We start from the raw sequence: 20,433 nt of genomic DNA, 5'->3' as shown, positions 1-20,433 counted from the left end.
GCGAACCTTTTGTAGTACCTTACCTGAGGTTCTTGTATTTTGCTGGCTGGAACAGGACTAGGGTCTTTGATGAACTTTGGAGGAGGCACGACCAAAGGTTTCGTAGCAGGAATCGGACGAGGTGGACGCCGTTTGAGCCACTTATGTTCCAAACATTCCGTCGCCGTCATTCTGGCTTCTGCATCCTTAACTAGAAGCCTAGAAATGAAGTCTATAGCTTCTGAACTTACATCCCGGAAGGCGTCGTCATCAAAATCGTACTTGGAGATGGTCACATTGGCCATTGTCTCAATATCTGTTTCTCCCATGAAAGGAGACAATCCTGAGAGCCTACAAGATAAATAACGGTTAGAAACGTTCTACATTTGAAACTACCAAATCCTTACAGGACGTAGCAAATAACTCCTACGCTCCACATGTCCGTTCCGTAGGAAATTGAGTCGAAGTTGACAACTTCAGGAGCCACAAATTCAGGCGTTCCGAAGAGAACCTACACGAAATCAAATCAGTTAGATTCGTGAACTAGGATCCTCTACTACCAAGGATTGTATACTTGTAATTTTTTATCAGGATCGAATTTTCTTGCCAGTCCGAAGTCAATAATCTTTATCCGATTGCCTTCACGGGTCAGGCACATTATGTTCTCAGGTTTGAGGTCTAGGTGCAGGATATTCTTTCTGTGAACGAACTCCATTGCTTCACAGAGTTGCCGAACAAACACAATGCAGGCTTTTTCTGTGAGGATGAAGTCATCATCGATGACACGTTCAAAAAGTTCACCACCCTCAATTCTGGAAGACAAAACAAAAAATGGTTTTGCTAATTAATCTATCAGGACACTCAATATTTTCCCTTTTATCTCTTCATTCTTTTGATGTTACCTTATCCCTCTTAGCCCTACCTCCAATTCAGAAGTGGGATAGCGAAACCAGGACATTTGGTGGAGCGAGTAATTTTATGGACTATCATAAAAAGTTGCTTCTTCCCCAGTCTGGGATAACACTCGACATATTTTATTTAAGGGTTGAACGTGATAGTTTTTTTTTCTCCCAGTCAAGCACGCATCCTTTCTATAACTTTTGTAAAGGATGCGAGGGGAAAATTTTCGTATTTTCAGGAAATTTTCCACTCTGAGAACTCACTCAAAAATCTTGTGTTAGACCGTGTAGGTCATAAAATGGAAAATTACGTGAAAATCATTAAATTACTCAGGTTTACTCTGTAAATTCTCTCTACAAGGTTGAGTAAATTGAGTGTTATGAATTACGTGAGCTCTTTGGGTTTAACGAGAAATCATTAAAGTGACATTATATTTTTCCAAGTTAACACAGAGTCCAAAGAAAGTGTAGAGAAAAATATCCTTGAATCAATTGTATTTTAGAGTATTTGTGGGATTGAAATTATTTGAGATCATCATTATAAGATTAATGTTATCTTATTTTACGTTTTCTAATTGAATTTTGTGCACATAATTGATTGAAAAAGTATTTTGGGATTGATTTTTGACATTGTGGGATTGAATACCATCTTACCACACGAATAAATGGGATTGAATGGAAGTTTGGGATTGCATTTCAACAATTATGAAAAATACTTCTATTTCAATTTACGACTGATTTTGGGATTGAGAAGGCTCCAATTCCATGAACGTATGGGATTGAATAAAAATTAATAAGATTAATTCTTTCGCATTTTACAATTGAAACTATCACATTTAAGGATTGATTCCGTTCCATTTTGTTATGTATTCTTTTACACTATGGGATGGAATAGACTCCAATCCAATCCCACAAACCTATAAAATGTCTTAGCGTTGTGGGATTAAATTTTAGGGAATTAGAAATTTAATTATATCCCATTTGACGATTTATTCTATTCCAAATTCCATCTTCTATCATTGTATCACATTTTGGGATTAAAAAGCTCTCAAGTTGCAATGCTACATTTTTCAAATGATGTTAAACGTGTTTGGGATTCGATTTTTGAATACAATAAAATTATATGTCTATTTGCGATTCCATCCCATTTCAAAATCAATTCAATTTAATTTTCTAATCATTTTAGGATTGATTTTTTTTGAGGCCTAGAAAAAATCCACTTTCTGAAAGTTGTATCACTATGTGGGATTCGTGTGGGATTGAGATATTGTCATTTTAATAATTGATTTCATTTCAATAGTGTTTGTTATTAGATTTTTTTTGGATATAAAGAATTTCTATCTCATTTCAGAATCAATACAATTTCATTTTTTGACATTTTGGGATTGAGGAGGCTCTAATCCCACGAACATATGGGCTTAGATTTTAGAAGTTATTCAAATTAATTCTTTCTTTTACGATTCAAACTATCCCATTTAAGGATCGATTCTGTTCTATTTTGTTATCTATTCTTTTACACTATGGGATGGAATAGACTCCAATCCAATCCAATCCCACAAAATAATAAAATGTCTTAGGGTTGTGGGATAGAATTTTAGGCAGTTTATAAGTTTAATTCTATCCCATTTCACGAAAATTCTATTTTCTAATCATTATATCACATTTTGGGATTAAAGAGGTTTCAAGTTTCAATACCACATTTTTCAATTGATTTTAAAAGTGTTTGGGATTCGATTTTTGGATATAAAGAAATTATATGCCATTTTGCTATTCTATCCCACTTCAGAATCAATCCAAATTCTTTTTTTTTTACATTTTGGGATTGAAGAAACACGAATACCACGAACTAAAAAAATTCATAAGTGTTTTTGGGATTGATTTTTTTTTCGAAATTTGAACTTGAATTCCCTTTTCCCTTTTCGAGGCTTAAAAAATTCCATTTTCTTAACTTTGCATTGTATCACTATGTGGGATTCGTTTGGGATTGGAATTTCGTCATTTTTACAATTGAATTTAGTATTTGGGATTTGATTTTTGAATATAGTGAAATTTTATGTAATTTTACAATTCTACATATCAGAATCAACAAAATTTAATATTTTGACAGTTTGAGATTGAAGAAACACCCATCCCACGATCTAAAAGAATACACTAGTGTTTTTGGGATTGATTTTTTTTTCTTCAAAATTTGAACTTTAATTCTATTTGCGATTAATTCTATTTTCTTTTCGAGGCATACAAAACTTCATTTTCTGATCATTGTATCACTATGTGGGATTCGTGTGGGATTGGTATTTTGTCATTTTTAAAAGCCATTGGAGGTCGTGGATTTCATCAATCCCATGCGACAGGGGAAAGAAAGTAAGAGAGCAAGCTCTCCACAAAGCTAAGTCGCTTTACCATCCGTTTACCTACTGGAAATATTTCTCTATAGTTCCCGGACTTTTCCCAGTTATACATAAACCTTTATTTCTCATCCCATTCCCAAGAAAATATTTATTCACCATAGTTTTAATGGGTGTTGTTGGGAAAGCATGGAAAACTTACAATTCGAGGACGACACACATCATTTTGCCAAACTCGAAGGCATCGTAGAGTTGAATAATCCGGGGGTGATGCAGTGAATTCATAATTTCCACCTCACGTTCAACATTTCGTCGATCTTCACGTTTTGGGATGGGTACAAATTTTCCCGCCAATTCCAATCCTGTGGACTTTTCCCGGCATTTGTACACTGTGCCAAATTTTCCCCTAGAAAATAAGATATCAAAAGCACTGTTTTAATGGTTTATGCTACCGACATTCGATGTTCAAATGAATTTGCACACCAATTTCCTGAAAATTCACAATTTATGATTCAATTAACACTTGAACCTCAATTTGTCATGCTGATTTTAACTTGCATTCTACTCATTTTCGCACTTTGCTCACGTTTTTGGGGGGCTTGGGGGAACGGCATGGCGGGGGAGGAATTGGTGAAATGGCAGAGTAAATTTATTTACGCAAAAATGTGACATTTTTATCGGGTGCTAACATTAGGATGATGATTTTAACTGGCGAGAGGTATTTATTCATCGAGAAGTGTGGACATATTGTGCTGAATCAGTTTCACGTATGATTTAAATCATGAACCGGAAATTTCATGAGAATTCCCCCCTCAAGCATTTGCTGAATATCAAACAATTTGCGAAGATTCACCATTAAAATCACATGATGATAATATATGAGGTCATTATCCTCATTTCCTCAAAGTGTTACTTTTTCTTGGATTCCAACTTTGCCACTTGCAAAACTCAATGAAGTTTTTATTGCTTGAGCTCTACGGAAAGAGCAACATAATGACTTCAATTCTATGTAAACGCATTTAGGACTTGTCCTAATGGTTTACGATTTCTATAATCGATAACCGTGGTGATCATATTCAAAATGATCAAGGGAAACTTGTTGGTTAGCGAATTTATTGGTTTTATTGGAACGTCTACTGCTTCTCAGCGAAGAGTAAGCGTGTAGGGTAAAATGAGGTAATTTGGAACCATTTATAATTTGGGACATTCGAGATTTTCTCACTGTTTCAGATGAGTAAACAGAAAACAACGACCGCGAAATAAAAGAAAAAGACGATTAAGAAGAACAGAAACAACTTTTCATCCTTTTGAATGTCTAAAACAGGGAGAAAATCTCAAATGTCCCAAATTGTAAATTATTCCAAATTATCCCATTTTACCCTACACGGCTTAAAACTATTTCAAAAGCATGTAAAATCTAAGTATGGGCAGTGGACTGCGCTACAGCAAAAAAGTCTCTGATCTTGTAGGTTTCTATGCGTACCTCATTTCATTATTCCATACGTTTTTGCATAGAAGCAGTGAAGACTATTGGCAAGTTTTTTCCTAAAGAGAATTGACTTATCAGTCTGATATATTTCGAAATTGTGCATTAAAAGCTACCTAAAAATACATATTTCATAATGCTCGCCGAAATAATACAAGAACTACGAGGAAATTTGTTTAAGTCGCGGTGCAATATATGCAAAATTTTTACAAGGAAAAGTGAAAAATATCTTCACTTTTTATTAGGCTTGATGGGCCCCTGGTTTGCATACTCTATAGATTATAAAATGCAAAAATAAACAAAAAAATGTCGAATCGATGTACAAGATAATCTGAAAAAGACATTGGAAGAATTCCGGAAGGACAAGGATCTATGAGAGTGAAGGTGGCCGGAATAGGCCAACAATACTATGTCTACATTTTTATTCATTTCAAATTTTATTAAGAATTATTTTAGAGAAAATACAGATGATAAACTGTCTAGAAGGTTCGTTCCAAGCAACATTTCTTATAAAAAAGTAACAAAAATATTCAATTTGTATTAAAAATACTACATTTCAAACAAAAAGCTTAATTTTGCGTTTTCAGCAAAATTATGCTGAAAACGCTGCTGTTTTCAGCTAACCGTGCTCACTAGGATAAGCGAGCAATGCCTACCTTCCCCTAGAATTTTTTTTTAAGTTTCTTGTATAATAACGTCATGCTGCTTCTCCGTTACCCAGCCAACACAGTGTTAACAGTTCATAACTAAATATAGGGTAAACGGTTAGAGATAGTGAATTGGGGTCTTCGAAAAACTTCAATTATGTCGATCTTGAAAACGTTATGTTCCTTTTCTGAGCTTTACTTTTAACTAAATTCCTATGAGAATGTATATCCATAGGGTAAATTAAGCTAATTCAAAACCTGCTCCAAATGGAAATTTTTTGCTACTCCAAATGGAAACGTCATTGTTTTCAAGATAAATACAGTACTAAATTATTATATTTATAACCTCAGTTTCATTATTTAGTAAACTTTGCTCAAAACAAAGCGAAAATCCATTCATTTTCACAAATTTTAATTTGTTAATTTCACAGAAAAAGCAAAAGTGTACCTTTTCACCATCGAATATTTCATCGATCGACCATTTTTTTCAATGAAAAACACAATGAGGTGACTGTTGTTTATTCGTTTTGTTTAACATTTATGTCATATTTCTGGTTAATTTTAGTTAAATTGACTGCTAATCTTTATTGTTAACGGTACGTCAAGTTTTTAAATGAAATAATTACCTATTTCGTGAACAAAAAGGGTTTTTCTGAAGTGTCTGCAAATGCTTCAATTGGAAACACCGGAAATATGATTTTTTTTATTAGAGATTTTCTTATTGTCTCAGATGGGAAAAGAAAAAAAGATCAGGAATAAGAATAAATCATGCACTCAAGAGCAACTCAACAAGGTTTTGGAAGCCTTTTGTCTCGGTTTCACTTACACTGTTTGTCTCCAATTAGAAAATTTCCCTTGTCTCCATTTGGATTAATATGTTTCCAATAGAAGCATTTTACGTTCGCGTATTTTTCTTGTATTTTAGAAGTTTTCAAGTTATATCAAAAGATTTTTTACTAAACAGTAACATTCTAGAAGAGTCAAGGAGCAAATTGATGTAATTCTCTTCAGAAAAAAATGAACTTAAAGTATTGAATCTTCTGTCCACTGAGAAAAAAGGGGCTGCGATTAACTTATTTTCGTCATTACTTTAACACTTTTTGGGTGTAAAAATATATCAACATTTTTTTATGTTAATTTTACACATTTTAAGGGTAAAATCAACATGAAAGAAGGGTAACTTTAACCCATATTACACCTAAAAAGGGTAATATTTAAAGGGTTTTCGGATCAATAATGCGGGGTAAAATTAACATTTCCGGAATGTTATTTTAACTTTTCCGGATTCCTCTCAGTGTCAAAGTTAAAGCGTCTGGAAATGGTTTTGAATTAGGACATTTACCCTACTCGCTATTAGATTTTTTTAATAGGCTGCGAAAAGTTTAAAACGGTCCAAACCGGAAACAAATCTATAATGCACAGGAAAATTGATTTTTCATCTTGAATGCAATTCCTTAATTTCAAGGTGATTTTGAACAAGCTTTTAATAAAATCAAAACGGTAGTCAACCGGTAACATTAAAGTTACGAATTCAAGCATTCTGCAAAGTCTGGGTCACATCGCCATCTTTTCATCTAGTCTTCGATCAACAAATTCAGCATTTCTGTTCTTTCTTTTCCCTTTTATTTAACGAATATTGCACCAAAGTCACGTGCTTCGACTGAACGCGTGCAAAGTGCGGAAATGTGAAAAGTTTTGTACACATTCATGGTTTTTCCTCAAAGCACTCACCTGCCAATTTCTTTGATCATCTCATAGTATTCCTTGGCATCGGCACCACGTCTGATGGTGACGTCGCGTGTGGGAAAGTTCGGTTCGATTTCTGCAAAGGAGAAGAAGAGATTTTTTTTTAAAAGAAAGACGATGAGTGGCGTCTCAATTGGATTTTGTAGGTCAATTCTGTGACACTTTTTTCCTCTATCGACAGGGGAATTGATGATTGTGATTCTAGAAAGTTTGTTGACTGTATTTTTGGTATTGGGACCTATTTTAAAACCACAGTGTATAAATTTAATCTATTTCTCTGCACGAGTTGACATGCATAACGAAAATGAGATTTTCTTGTCAGAAGATTAACCTTGATATTTTAATATTGCCGCAAGAATGCCAATTAAATTTACAATGCTTTATAATTTCACAGACAATCTTGTTAAATTTACAAACACTTTGCCTTTATTATTTTTGCAAAATACAAAAAAGACCGATGAATAAAATTTTGAATATAAAATTCTTGCAAGCACTTGTTTATAAGTTCTTAAATTCTTTAAATAGAATTTTTAAAAATTTCTGAATAAAGAATTTTGCGTCAATGTAAGAAGGTATAAAAGTTAAAAAAAATTGAAACACGACGGGGACTGGGGAAAATAGTCGAGACAGCAACCAACACAAAGAAAAGTCGATAATGCAGAAGCACTTGAGAACAGATATGTTTTAAAAAAAATCTTCAGGAGACAGATTTCTCCTTCTCATTTTTTATTTGAATAGCACAATTATGCCATGCACATGAAACGGTTAGAGATAATGACTTAGGGTTTTCGGAGGATTTCTCTCAAGCCCACACCAAACGTCAACTTTCCCGACAATTTTCGTAGTAGATTTTCCATAGTGCAGTTTATGAAGTCCAAGTTCTTGTACACTTATTATTCCGTATACTCTTTCCGTTTCAGATTGCAAAGTTTGTTTTAAAAATTACAAAATTCTTGTAACTTATTTTTCTTTCCATGTTGAAACTCGTTGGTAGTCGACTCTCGAATTTTTCAGGGACTTTTTGTTGGTGTTTTCTTATGGCATCGAATGGAATTTTAAATTTTCATGGGATGGGAACAGTACAAAAAGAGAAAAAAAATCACGCATACAACATTCCTCTCATTTCGTGTCTCTCAGCGCGACTTTATTGGTCAGAAATAGCTGAGAAAATGAGGAAATTTACGAATTAATTAACACGAGGGAATTTCGAGTGTCCGCATGTGGAAATTGGTCGGAGAAGCTGTTTTCTCACATGGTTTTTCCTGCTCTAAAGGGAAAATTAATGTGAGTGGCGTCCCAAAATAGCCCACACACGCGTCTTTTTGCGTTTGGGATAAGTGACGGAGATTGAGGTGGTCTCGATGGGGCTCCTAAATCGGTCGTCGTCGTTTGTGAACTTGAGTGTTAAAAATCAATGTCGATAGTTCATGGTGTGTCTCGTGAGTGAATATTTCACTCTCGAGGGACTTTCTCGTGAGGTATTCTCTTTCACTTCCTAACTCTTTGTCTCTTCTTCAAGGCAGTCACATTTCTTCCCTGTGTGATTCCTCGTGTTTTGTGGTGGACTGCCGATGGGGGAGTCGATAGAACTTTTGTTAAGTGGCCACGACCTAAATACTTAAACACAGAATATCATTCCACAAATATCTAGACTTTGATATGCTTGAAAACTTTCATCCACTTCAACTCCTTTACTAGCTTTTACCGATTTTTCTGCCCAAAAACAGATTTTGGGTCAGAAGACTGTTTACTAAACTCTTGAATTATGTATAGTCCTTAAAAAACATATGCTAAATGAAAATTGAACCTCAAAATAGTATAATTTAAAATTCATCGAATAGTCGATGAAGATTAAATAGAATTTTTTGTTAACATTAATACAATCCTAACGGCGTTATCACACTTGCACATTAAAATTTTAATGTGATTCACATTAATTGTCGCTTGTGAGCGTCCAAATATGTTATTTGTGTCTTTGAGTCACTTAATATTTGGGGTTTTTCTATTTATTGATAAAGAAGTGGACTTGGCCTGCAAAAATAAGTTTAAATTTACCTAAAGCATAAATATTTTTCACATTAAAAAATTAAAGAGAAAATCGCATTAATTTTTCGCATTAATGCTATAAATCAATTTATATCAAATTTTGCGGGCCAAGTCTACCTTTTTATCAACAAATAGATCAAATTTTGAATATAAAATGGTTCAAACACACAAATTACACATTAGGACTCTCACCAGCGACAATTAATGTGAATCATATTAAAATTTTAATGTGCAAGTGTGATAACACAGTAACACTAAGAAAAAAACTGTAGAGTTGAAACAACTCTATCGTCGAGTTGAATTAACTCGAAGAATATCGATATCTCAAATTCGGGCATATGGGACCGAAATGTCAGCCGAATTAAACAGAAATTCGGGCGACAAACTTTTTGAAATGCAACGATTTTTTATTCATGTGCATATAGATATTGAGTTTACACACTCATATATAACGTAAATTGCATGAAAATCTCTCAATAATGAAAAATCACATCAAAACTAAGACGAGCCATGCCAAATTTTAGCAATTTGGGTTCATTTGATAATAATAATCAAACTTGAAAAATGACAACAAACTTTTTTCAAATGTAACCGCTGCCCGAATTGAAAAGTAGTCCGATCTAGCCGAATTTGCGAGAGTCTACTGTATTCCCAAAAGTGTTTCATGAAGACATGTGCACTGCATCCTACGTGATATCTCACTCAGAACATGAGGAACTTGAGATCAATAAAATATAAATAAAGGAAATGATAAAAAAGAAAAAATATAAAATCGAAAGTCAAAAGAGTAGGATAGACTTACGCAAATCTTTCGAGAAAGAAAAGGACGCGAATTTTGATTTCATGAAATTTTACTAATCTAAAAGGTGTACCGGGGGCATAAACATATGAATTTTAGCTTGCTAAAGCAAATTTATTTCAAATTTCTATTAAGATTCGAGGTTCCTATATTTTAGAGTTTATCTATGACTTGTAAACTAAAATTTAAAATAAAATAAATTTATTACAAATCTAACTTAGGACAAAGCATTCCTTAATGTCACCAATTTTATTCTACTATGATCTAAAAATATAGATTTTGATTTATCAAAACTAATTTATTGCAAGTCTTAATTAGGATTCCTGATTCTTGAAGTATAAAATCTTTTCTAAAATTTTATCTTGATAATAAAACTAATTTATTACACATCTAAATTAGGATACCAATTTTCTTATTAGCAAAATTATTCTACGAATTAAAAATAAGATTTTAGCTTGTCAAAGCTAATTTATTGCCAAGTCTCAATTAGGATCCCAAATTCTTAAATTATAAAGTTATTCGATGAGTTGTAAAATTGTAATTTTAGCTTGAATTAATTTGTTTAATAACAAATTTAAATTGGAACACAGCATTCTTTTTATCAAAATTATTCTGCGATTCAAAAATGCAGATTTTAGATTGTTAAAGCTAAATCTATGGCATGTGTCAATTAGTATCCCAAGTTCTTGAATCATAAAGTTATTAGATGAGTTATAAAATTGCACTTTTGGCTTGAATAAATGTATTTATAACAAATCTAAATTAGAATATCGCTTTCCTTATGACAAAATTATTCTATGATTTAAAAAAAGGATGTTAGCTTGTCAAAGCTACTTTGTTGCAAGTTTCGATTAAGATCCGAGGACTAGGATCTCACATGATGAAGTTTTTCTATGAATTAGAAAATAAAATTTTAGTTTAAAAAATGATTTATTATGCCTCCGGCACACCTTTTAGATCGGTGTAATTTCATGAAATCAAAATTCGTGTCCCTTTTTTTTCAAAAGATTTAAATAAGCCTATCCCACTCTTTTGGTCTCAAAATTAGATTAAACTTAAATTGAATTTGTTATGGCGTTTAAAAGAAAAAAGAAGAGGAGTCCGAAATAGTGGGATGAACATATGCATAACTTCTAAAAAATAAAGAGTATGGATTTCGATTTCATGAAATTATCCTGATTTAAAAGGTGTGCCAGAGCCATAAATAATAAAGTAATTCTATGACTTTTTTTTCTGAAATTTTAACATGGAAAAGCTTTGCAAATCTCAATTTAGTGGTGCTGACACACCTTTTCAATTGAGTGAAATTCAATCGATTGAAATTTTACTCTTATTCTTTCAAACTAAAATAATATATGTTTGTCTCTTTCTGTCAAATGAAAATTGAAATTTCAATTTAATTTTCAATTTCAATTTATCTTTTGACAGGAAGAGAGAGCTATATCCAATTTCAGGTTGAAAGAGTAAGAGGTAAAATTTCAATCTATTGAATTTCAATTGAAAAGGTGTGCCAACGGCATAAAGTTAAATATTATGGATCTGACACAGCTCTTAGATCAGAAAAATTTCGTGAAGTCGAAATTCGAATCACATTCTTTCTCACACGCTTTGCATATATGTCTATCTCATTCACACTCCAAATTTGATTGAGCTAAATTGAATTTATTGTGATGTTTAAGAGAAGAAGAAGAGTGCGAAAGAATGAGATAGACGAGATAGACATATTCAAAACGCGTGAGAAAGAAAGTGAATAAAAATTCGACTTCATGAAATTTTTCTGATCTAAAAGGTGTGCCGAAGGCATTATGAATCTAATTTAAATTATACATTTTTTTAAAATATTTTTTCTTGTATTATTTTTTTGGAAAATATCTCCCCCTTGAAAAATCTGAATGCGTGCAATATCTGTGAGAGAATATTTAATATCTCTGAGAGATTTTTTTGGCATTCTGTCAAATATTCTCAACTGTCTCAATTAAAAACGTATGACTCGTCATTACATTGTGAAGAATTATTTACAGTGGTAGTACAATCTCCCCTGACCCCACAATTTCCCAAGATTTTCCCTATAAATGACGCCTCCAAGTTTCATTGAGGAAAATATTTATCCACAAAAATGCAGGCGCCCAGGGGGTTAGTCATTGATGTGTCTTATTGACAAGGGTTTCTAGGTTTCCTTCTTTCACGAAACTTAGATTTCTTGAGAGGTTTTTGTGAAAATATTCATGTTTTATCTGATTTAATCGAATTTTTTGAACGGTTTTCGTTTTGACGAAAACTTCGTATACAGTCAGCTCTTCGTTATCCGGTCCTTCGATATCTGGGTGACAGCTGCCAAACACTGATGGTTTGATGAATTCAAAACTTTGTTTTACGAAACATGGAATTTGCCCAGTGTGAATTAAAGTATTATTTTTATTTTATCAAAGTTTTTGATACAAGTTTTTGATAGTTTAAAAATTTATTAGTTTTTGATAGACCCCTATTGATACTTTTGTCAAAATGTTGAAAGTTATTTAATATATCTAATAAAATGTAAGTAATATAGCGTTTTTTCATTAATCCATGTGTTTCGATAAAGATAAGTGTTCAAATTTCGTGTTCCAAACGATACAGAGTAGGGTGTCAATAGGTCCTGACACGAGTTCTTAAAGTGTCAATAGGTGTTACTTTCACCCTAATTGTGATAAAAAAATCAACGTAAACGTACCATGAAGAGAATTCTCTTGTTCTTCGACAGACAATAAAATCACACAGCCCAAAATATAAAAACTGTTGACCAGATTCAAAAACTCTAAAAGTTATTTTGTCTCCAAATCCGCCGGATAACGAAGAGCTCAGTGCAGTTTCTTGTGTTTCGCGAGTCTTTTTTCAAAGTTTTTTTTCGTTCTTACGAAGTTGTTAAACTTTTCAGATTTTTGAAACTTTTCTGAGGATTTATCTGGTTTCTCAAGATTCCTGAAACAGTTCCCGGTCAAATTGTCATGGGTTTCTTCTTATGATTCACCCCTTGCAGGCGCCAGATTTCATCACATTTTACAAATGAACATTCTGAACTTACGTCTGGGAGACACTGAAGAATTTTCTCACATTTTCCTATGTCAATCATATCGGCGTTCATTTAAAGACATTTTGTGCTCAATTAGTGAATTCAGTTGAGATGGAGATTTCCTCAGAAAACTTATCCCGCGTGAGACATGATAAATTGCTGATTTTTGCAATTCACTGAAGCAGGATAAATACTTTCTCTGCACAATTATTCGTTCAACCTAACTCAAAATATCCCTCAAATTGAGACATAGTGAATCATGCTTTTTGGTGATGTTAATATGAAATGAGGATGCTCGTGACCTCAATATCATTTCTGAATTTCTAAATTGACAATTTGATGTGTAAACACAAAATTTAGTGTGGGAGATAATTTCTGAAGAGAATCAGCCTGTGCGGGAAAGCCAAAAAAGATAATGGTCCAATATCTTGGTCCGTATTTATAGTCAATTAGTGAAATTGGTGATAAAATTTGTTGAAGAATTTTCACGAGACAAGATTTTGTGGCCAAGTTTGTTGTCTAAATTTACCTCATAAAATATACACGGCATTTGCTTAAGAAAACACTGCTTTTCCTGAAAATTTCTCAATTTGATTCTTTGGAGACGGAAAATCATGGCTTTTCGAATAGAATGGGGTGATATTTTTCTCTACGAAATTTAATTGCGTCTAAAATTGTTTACTTATACTGTTTGCAATTGGATTGGATGGAGTTTAACTTTAAAATTTGATAATTATTCAAAAAACTGAGTATCTGGTAAAATCTGTCACCATCAAAAGCATCAACGCTTTGCTTTATTTTAGCTTTTTTTATCACGATAATAGCGATTTTTTGACAAATTTATAATTATTAAGGTTTCTTATCATATGCTCTTAGATGGCGTTCTATTTCTGATAAACTACCGTATGATACGGGTGACTTTGCACCCCTACTTTTCTTTAATTATAGCACTTAAGGGTGGTCTTTACTGATCGGAGATAATACAGTGTCGGCCATAAGTTTGTTGACAAATCTTAGTTCGAGAAACCAGGTGAAAAAAATTAAAGAAAAAAATATTTTTTCAATTTTTTCTCTTTGAAAATGAGTTGCTTGTAATCCTTAGATGTTATTTATGTATTTAAAAAAAATTAATTCATTTTATGATATATCAAAATTAATTGTTTTCCCAAAATTGACCATTTTTCATCGGCCAAAAGTTTCTTGACACATTTCTGAAAATCGTTACTGGCAGACCCGCAGGGTATCGACTCAGAGGATTGATAGCCACATTGGAAGTATCTCTGATTTTAAAAAGTTATTTTTTTATTGTTTTTTACACCTGGTTTCTCGAACATAGATTTGTCAAGAAACTTATGGCCGACACTGTAGATTGGATTTATGAATACCATCCTTAAATACCAGAATTAAAGAAAAGCTTACAAAAAGCTGGCATACAAAGTCCACCGCATATACGGTATATAATTTTTAATTGTTTTTTTTTATGCCCAACGCATAATAACTTGTTTTATTAAAATATTGTGACAAATTTACTAATTACATGGCTAGGGGTAGTGAAATATTCAGGACAGATCCCACTCTACCTTCACAATGGGCCCTTGAGTCTCTTATAACCCCAGGTACCTTTCTTGAGGCGAAAATTCCAGTATATTGGTGATTTTTACACTTAAGCCCTATACTTCGGGAGGGCAACGCGTATGCATTTGATTGACAAAGAGAAAGAGAGGAGCTTTGAAAGGTCCCTTTATGACAAAGGCGCGATTTTCGCTTGTGGTACCAATCCCAATTCACGGCGAAGCGCTTGCTGTGTGAATGGAGAAGTTCCTCTTCCTGACACTTCAGTGTGACAGAGTGAAATCTAAATCTAATTATTTCGCTCATTCATAGACAGTTTCGAAAACATATTTACAGGAAGTCCCGGGATTATGCACATTTTCGGAACTTAAGAAAACCGCGCGAAATAATCTACAGGAACTTCGTAATGCGAAACATTGCATGATCCCGAAATTCATACTCCCAAGACTCTCTCAACAAAACAAAAGTTATTGTGCTTTGGGCATTGCCTTAATTTTGTAAAATATTTTGTATCTATCAATCAGTTTATTTAGTTATTGAAATGTAATTTTTTTTCAGCATTTTGTGTGATACAATGAGATAATAATCATACAAAATACAAGTTTTCGATTAATTCAGAATGCTCATCTTTTGCAATATGAAGATAGTTCTCTGTTCAATTTTCAATTGAAAGTTCCCAACCTCGGGAAATGATTGAATAAATATTTCTCTTGTTTTTACATTCCCCTTTTCCCAATCCACAAACTACCCCATGCTATTATTCTGCATGTGCAATGAATTCTGAAGAAATTTTCTGAATTTTTCATTTTCTTCAGTCGCCACAATCGATGAATTATGAATGCTCAAATGGTTTTCCTTTTCTATTTGTTCTATAGGAACATTTTTACACTATACTTTTTCGATTTTTCTCAAGCACTTTCACAGACACTGGGATACTTTTTAATTATTTTCCTTCATCTGGTGTCGTCTTATTGAGAAATTGTCAGAAAAGTTTCATTAAAATGAACAAAAGTTTTTTGCAATATGGATTTTTATTGAAGTGCAGTTGAATGTGATTGGGAGAAAAGTGGCAAAGAAAAATGCCAAAACTACGTATATACACTATAAATAAACTAGATTTATTTTAATGTAAAGAACTATTAGAGATGCACATTTTAGATCTTATTCGCAGCAATAAATCCAAATTTCAATTCAACTGTTTCTAATTTCGTCACGACTGTTCTCAAATTCGCCGCGACTGTTCCCAAATTCGCCGCAACTGTTCCCAAATTCGTCGCGACTAATCTAACTCAAAGGTACCCCACTTCCCTCTACAACTTGTGATTTTGTATGATTTTATAAATGGCGCAATTAGATCCAGCACTAAAGTTTCATAAAAGAATATTTTTAGTCCAAGATTATTTAGGGTATAAACGTAGTCAATGTCACCTTCTTTGTGAAGAAAAGACAACTTTCTCAGCCACTTGTTATGCAATGGAGCAATTGTTGTGTCTTTTTTGACGCTCAGGGAAAATCTCACGTGTGAATGAACTTTGTGGGGGTTGGAAAATTGATTCAGTTGGAGGTTCTCTATTGTGCCACCCGCACGGAACGTGAAGGAAAAACAAACAATCAAACTAAATATTTCACGAGTGATTTTCACTCAAGCCATATCAATTTTCTTTCATGGAAATGGTTCTTGCTGTGAATGTTGGGAAAAGTGAGAGAGTCTTGTTGCTTATTTGGCGGATGTTTTGCTTCAGAATCACTCTTGGCCGACACTCAAGTGTGAGAAAACTTAGAAAAAAAGATCCACCAGTTGAACAAGAGAATGTACAGGAGAGTTTTTTAAGTAGAATCTTGGCACCTGACCAAATGCCTTATGTCTATTTGTTTGCGATTTTCTTCGTTGTTTTCTTGCCTTGGATTTTCGCGTGTATGAAGAAGATTGAGAGGAAACATGTGGGGACACTGAAATTTCAAAGTTTTTCCATCTGAAAAGCCGACTTCATGAAGTCATTAGAAAACGTAAATGGGATATTTGACGTATGTACACACGTATAAATCTTATATCAATCCCACAAAAAATAGGTCATACCCCTTTGAGTTCCATTTCGTTTTTTGATTAGACAGTACTCCAAAACTTTTGAAGTTTTAGCCAATCAGAATAAACCAGTATTGCAATAAACAGATAAACATTTATTTATCGATAAATGGTTCCAAAGTGCAAAATTTTGCATTTGTAGGAATTATTTACTTATAGCGTCCACCGCCGTCTTAGCGTTGGTAACTAACCTCCAGCGCAAAACAGTGGTAAGGTTTTGTAGCATGTTTCAACTGAGATTCTTTACTATTTCAGGCTCTGTGACTTATGTTCACGAAATATTGTAAAAAATAAACCGATGTGGAATGCAATCAACTTAAGGGATTCTGGAGGTCGTCGGGAAATTAACAATCACTCTAGGAAACACGTCAATTATGTCCAAAGCTTTTGGCTAGGTAACCAAGCCTTTGTCACTTCTTGGAGGTAGATTATGTGATTCCCTGAGTGATTGTTGATTTCGCGACGACTTCCGAAAGTCGTCGCGAACTTAAGAGATTACAGAAGTCGTCGCGAAATAAACAATCACTTAGGGAAACACATCAACTATCTCCAGAGCTTTCGACTCGATCTCCAAGCCTTCATCAGTTCTTGGAGATTGTTGATGTATTTCCCTGAGTGATTGTTAATTGACTTCCGAAAGTCGTTGCGAAATTAACAATTTCTTAGGGAAACATATCAACAATTTCCAGAGTTTTCGGCTCGGTCTCCATGCCTTCATCGGTTCTTGGAGATAGTTGATGTGTTTCTCTAAGTGGTTGTTAATTTCACGACTTCATGAATCCTTTATTGGTTCAGGAAATATTTCTCCTTAACATTTTTCAGCCCTTTTACTGTTCTCAAATGCTTCTGCATTATCGACTTTTCATTGTGTTGGCTCCTGTTTTAACTGTCTTCCTCAGTCCTCGCTGTGTTCCTAAAGCACCAAGTTATCGTGACAGAAATCCACACAAAGATAGGTCGATTATGTTGAAGAACTTGGGAACAGTGTAGGGTAAGATGGGGTAATTTGGAATCATGTCTATTTTGGAATTTTGATATTTTCTCACTGTTTCAAATGGACTAAGAGAAAAAGGAAACCACGAAGAAGTACAAGACTTTACACTCGAGAGTACTTCTTCGTTGTCTTTTTTTCCTTTTGCCATCTAGAACTGCTAGGACATCTTAAAGTTCCAAAATAAACATGATTCCAAATTATCCCATCTTACCCTATACTGTTCTCAACTTTTCTACATTATCGATATAGGGCAGAATCACATGGACAGTAAAATTCTCACCAGCACCGTCAAAGCCTTACTGTATTTCGTTATTTTATGCATTTTCATTGCAATTCTTTCGCAAATTCTCAATTATCGTATTGTCTTAGCTTATTTTCACCTAGTGCCTCAGAGTATAAGATAAGGTAATACGGTAATTGAGAATTTGCGAAAGAATTACAATGAAAATGCGTAAATTAACGAAATACGGTGAATATTTTACTGTTATTGTGATTTTGTCCTTATCTTTGTGCTGGTTTCTATCACGATTATTTGATGGTTTAGAACACAGCGAGGACTGAGGAAAACAGTTGAGACATGAACCAATACAATGAAAAGTCGATAACGCAGAAACACTTGAGTAAAGGTTTAGCAAAATTTTTAATTTTTTTTTTTTTGAATAGCAACATATGGTATTAAACTATTGCTATTTTACAATATGCTGGATCCGTTCAGGGAACCTGTAAGGGAATTCTCTAAACAGAATGACAATGTCATGTGACAAATTTAAAAATTTTTATATGGTAAATCAGGAAGAACTAACCATAAATTCGACTTTCAGTAACTAAAAGCTTCATAGAATTCCTTGAAATGGCCATTCGATGCTCGCTGGGCTTTAATGTTGTCTTACTCCCGAATTTTAACATACAAATTTGTCATATGACATTGTCATACTCTTACAGAATTCCCCTTCTGTAAGGGCAAACGTCCTTAAGGCATCGCGTTAATAAACGCCTTGAGCGCTACCGGTTTCTTTAGAATCCTCAGCGTTTCTCATAAAGTTCTATTCCCTACAATGATCCAACATGAACGAACTCTCCGAAGAGGTACAGTAGACTCTCTCAAATTCGGGCATATGGGACCGAAATGTCAGCCGAATTAGACAGAAATTCGGGCGATAAACTTTTTGAAATGCAACGATTTTTTATTGATCTGCATACACATGTTGAGTTTACATACTCATATATAACGTAAATTGCATGAAAATCTCTCAATAATGCAAAATCAGATCAAAACTAAGACAAATCATGCCAAATTTGAGCATATTTGCTTCATTTGATAAACATAATCAAACTTGAAAAATGACAACAAACTTTTTTCAAATGTAACCGCTGCCCGAATTAAAAAGTAGCCCGATCTTAAAAGAGCCGAATTTGCGAGAGTCTACTGTAATTCGCAGGCTACCATTTGGAACGCTTTTAGGAGAAATCGGTGCCGCTCCGAGAGACATCTATGATGTCAATTCAAATACCAACAGGAGGTTTAACCGTTAGAAAGAAGCTATTGTCAACAAATATAAAAATCGGGTTTTCACATTGGAAAGCTCAAAAAAGCTGTCTAATATAAATTTTCCCAAAACACTTACCACCAATCGGATCTGACTCATCGACGTGGATCATTTTCTGTTGTTACACTAAATTTTATCCTTTTTATCAACACTAGACACTCTTTTGTCCATAAGCGTTTTCCTTGTTAATTTATGGGAGGGCAGGCTAGAAAAAAACTGAACTTTTTCGCCACCACCCTCGAATGTATGTTTCACTTGGTTGGATTAAATATCACCAGCAGTAATCCAATTGATTTGTGTGTCTGCTACTAACTCTTTTGTGCTATTGGCTAAGTTTGTTTTTTGTGCTTTAACCACGATATTGTCACTTTACAGCTTTTATGATTATTTTGTAATCCCTTTTGGGACGTTTAAACCAACTTGTGATTCACTGTTTTTTTTTTCACCACTTTTAGTCTGTTTTCATTTTTTGATACTCACAGTTTTGGAAAAACTTTTGTGCTGACATTCTGCCTGAAGTTGAGTAACATGCAAAGAAAATATGGGAAAATAATGAGTTTTTCATGAACCTCAGTTTTTTTCAGATACATAGTAAAAAATGTTGGCTGTTACACAAGATTTTTTTTACAATTATCACTATTCTGATAAATTGTGTAATTTTTACACATTTAATTTTACGTAGAAAGTTCGTTACACTTTCTAAATTTTAGTTTTTTTTAAAATTATCTTCATATAGAATATGTTACTTATGATAATTCGCAAAAAATTACCAACAAGTAATATTGTATATTTTTTTACGTTTTTTACTGTGCAAAGAACAGTCTCTTGATCACTCTCTGGGGCACACTTTCACACTGTCATTAAAATTTTCTTTTGCGAATTTCTTTGGCACGTTTCACTGCGGGAAATTTGTGGGTGAAATGGTCAAGGAGGAAAAATGTGATTTGCTGGGTGTTACTTTTTCACCATAATTCTTTCATCTGCGACTCAGGTGTGATAAGATAAAGGAAATGTTATAGCAATGTGATACGAAATGAGCTTGAAAACCTTGATAAGGTCAACAAATCAATTACGATCAATGAATCAACCCTTATCAAATATCTATTCGGCTAACAAGTTATAGAGGTTTCATATGATTTTGCGCCTTTACCTTCATTAAGCATCGACGTCATGGTCGAAAATAGACCATCGTATTTGTCGTATTGATAAATGCAAGTAATGATTTATAAGAGTTCACTTAC

At 33.6% G+C, this 20,433-nt stretch overlaps 1 protein-coding gene across 4 annotated transcripts in view; it reads right to left on the bottom strand.

The window, feature by feature from the left end:
• LOC129803731 (uncharacterized) overlaps positions 1 to 20,433 on the bottom strand; it is a 36,805-nt gene that overhangs the window by 4,372 nt on the left and 12,000 nt on the right. For 2 of the 4 annotated variants that reach the window (XM_055850488.1, XM_055850487.1), the window contains exons 2-7: positions 19,271 to 19,705; positions 7,088 to 7,178; positions 3,426 to 3,629; positions 554 to 791; positions 387 to 490; positions 24 to 330 (exon numbers count right to left, since the gene is read on the bottom strand). In XM_055850488.1, the coding sequence (XP_055706463.1) occupies positions 24 to 330; positions 387 to 490; positions 554 to 791; positions 3,426 to 3,629; positions 7,088 to 7,178; positions 19,271 to 19,304 (978 nt within the window). In that variant the 5' untranslated portion in view covers positions 19,305 to 19,705. Of the gene's footprint in view, positions 1 to 23; positions 331 to 386; positions 491 to 553; positions 792 to 3,425; positions 3,630 to 7,087; positions 7,179 to 13,525; positions 13,544 to 19,270; positions 19,706 to 19,990; positions 20,203 to 20,433 lie in introns of those variants that run through there. The other 2 variants (XM_055850486.1, XM_055850489.1) reach the window with 2 other exon arrangements.

The sequence above is a fragment of the Phlebotomus papatasi genome, chromosome 2, assembly GCF_024763615.1.
Source record: "Phlebotomus papatasi isolate M1 chromosome 2, Ppap_2.1, whole genome shotgun sequence".
Taxonomy (NCBI): domain Eukaryota; kingdom Metazoa; phylum Arthropoda; class Insecta; order Diptera; family Psychodidae; genus Phlebotomus; species Phlebotomus papatasi.
Note: the sequence above shows the minus strand (reverse complement) of the source record. Positions and strands in the feature narration are given on the sequence as shown.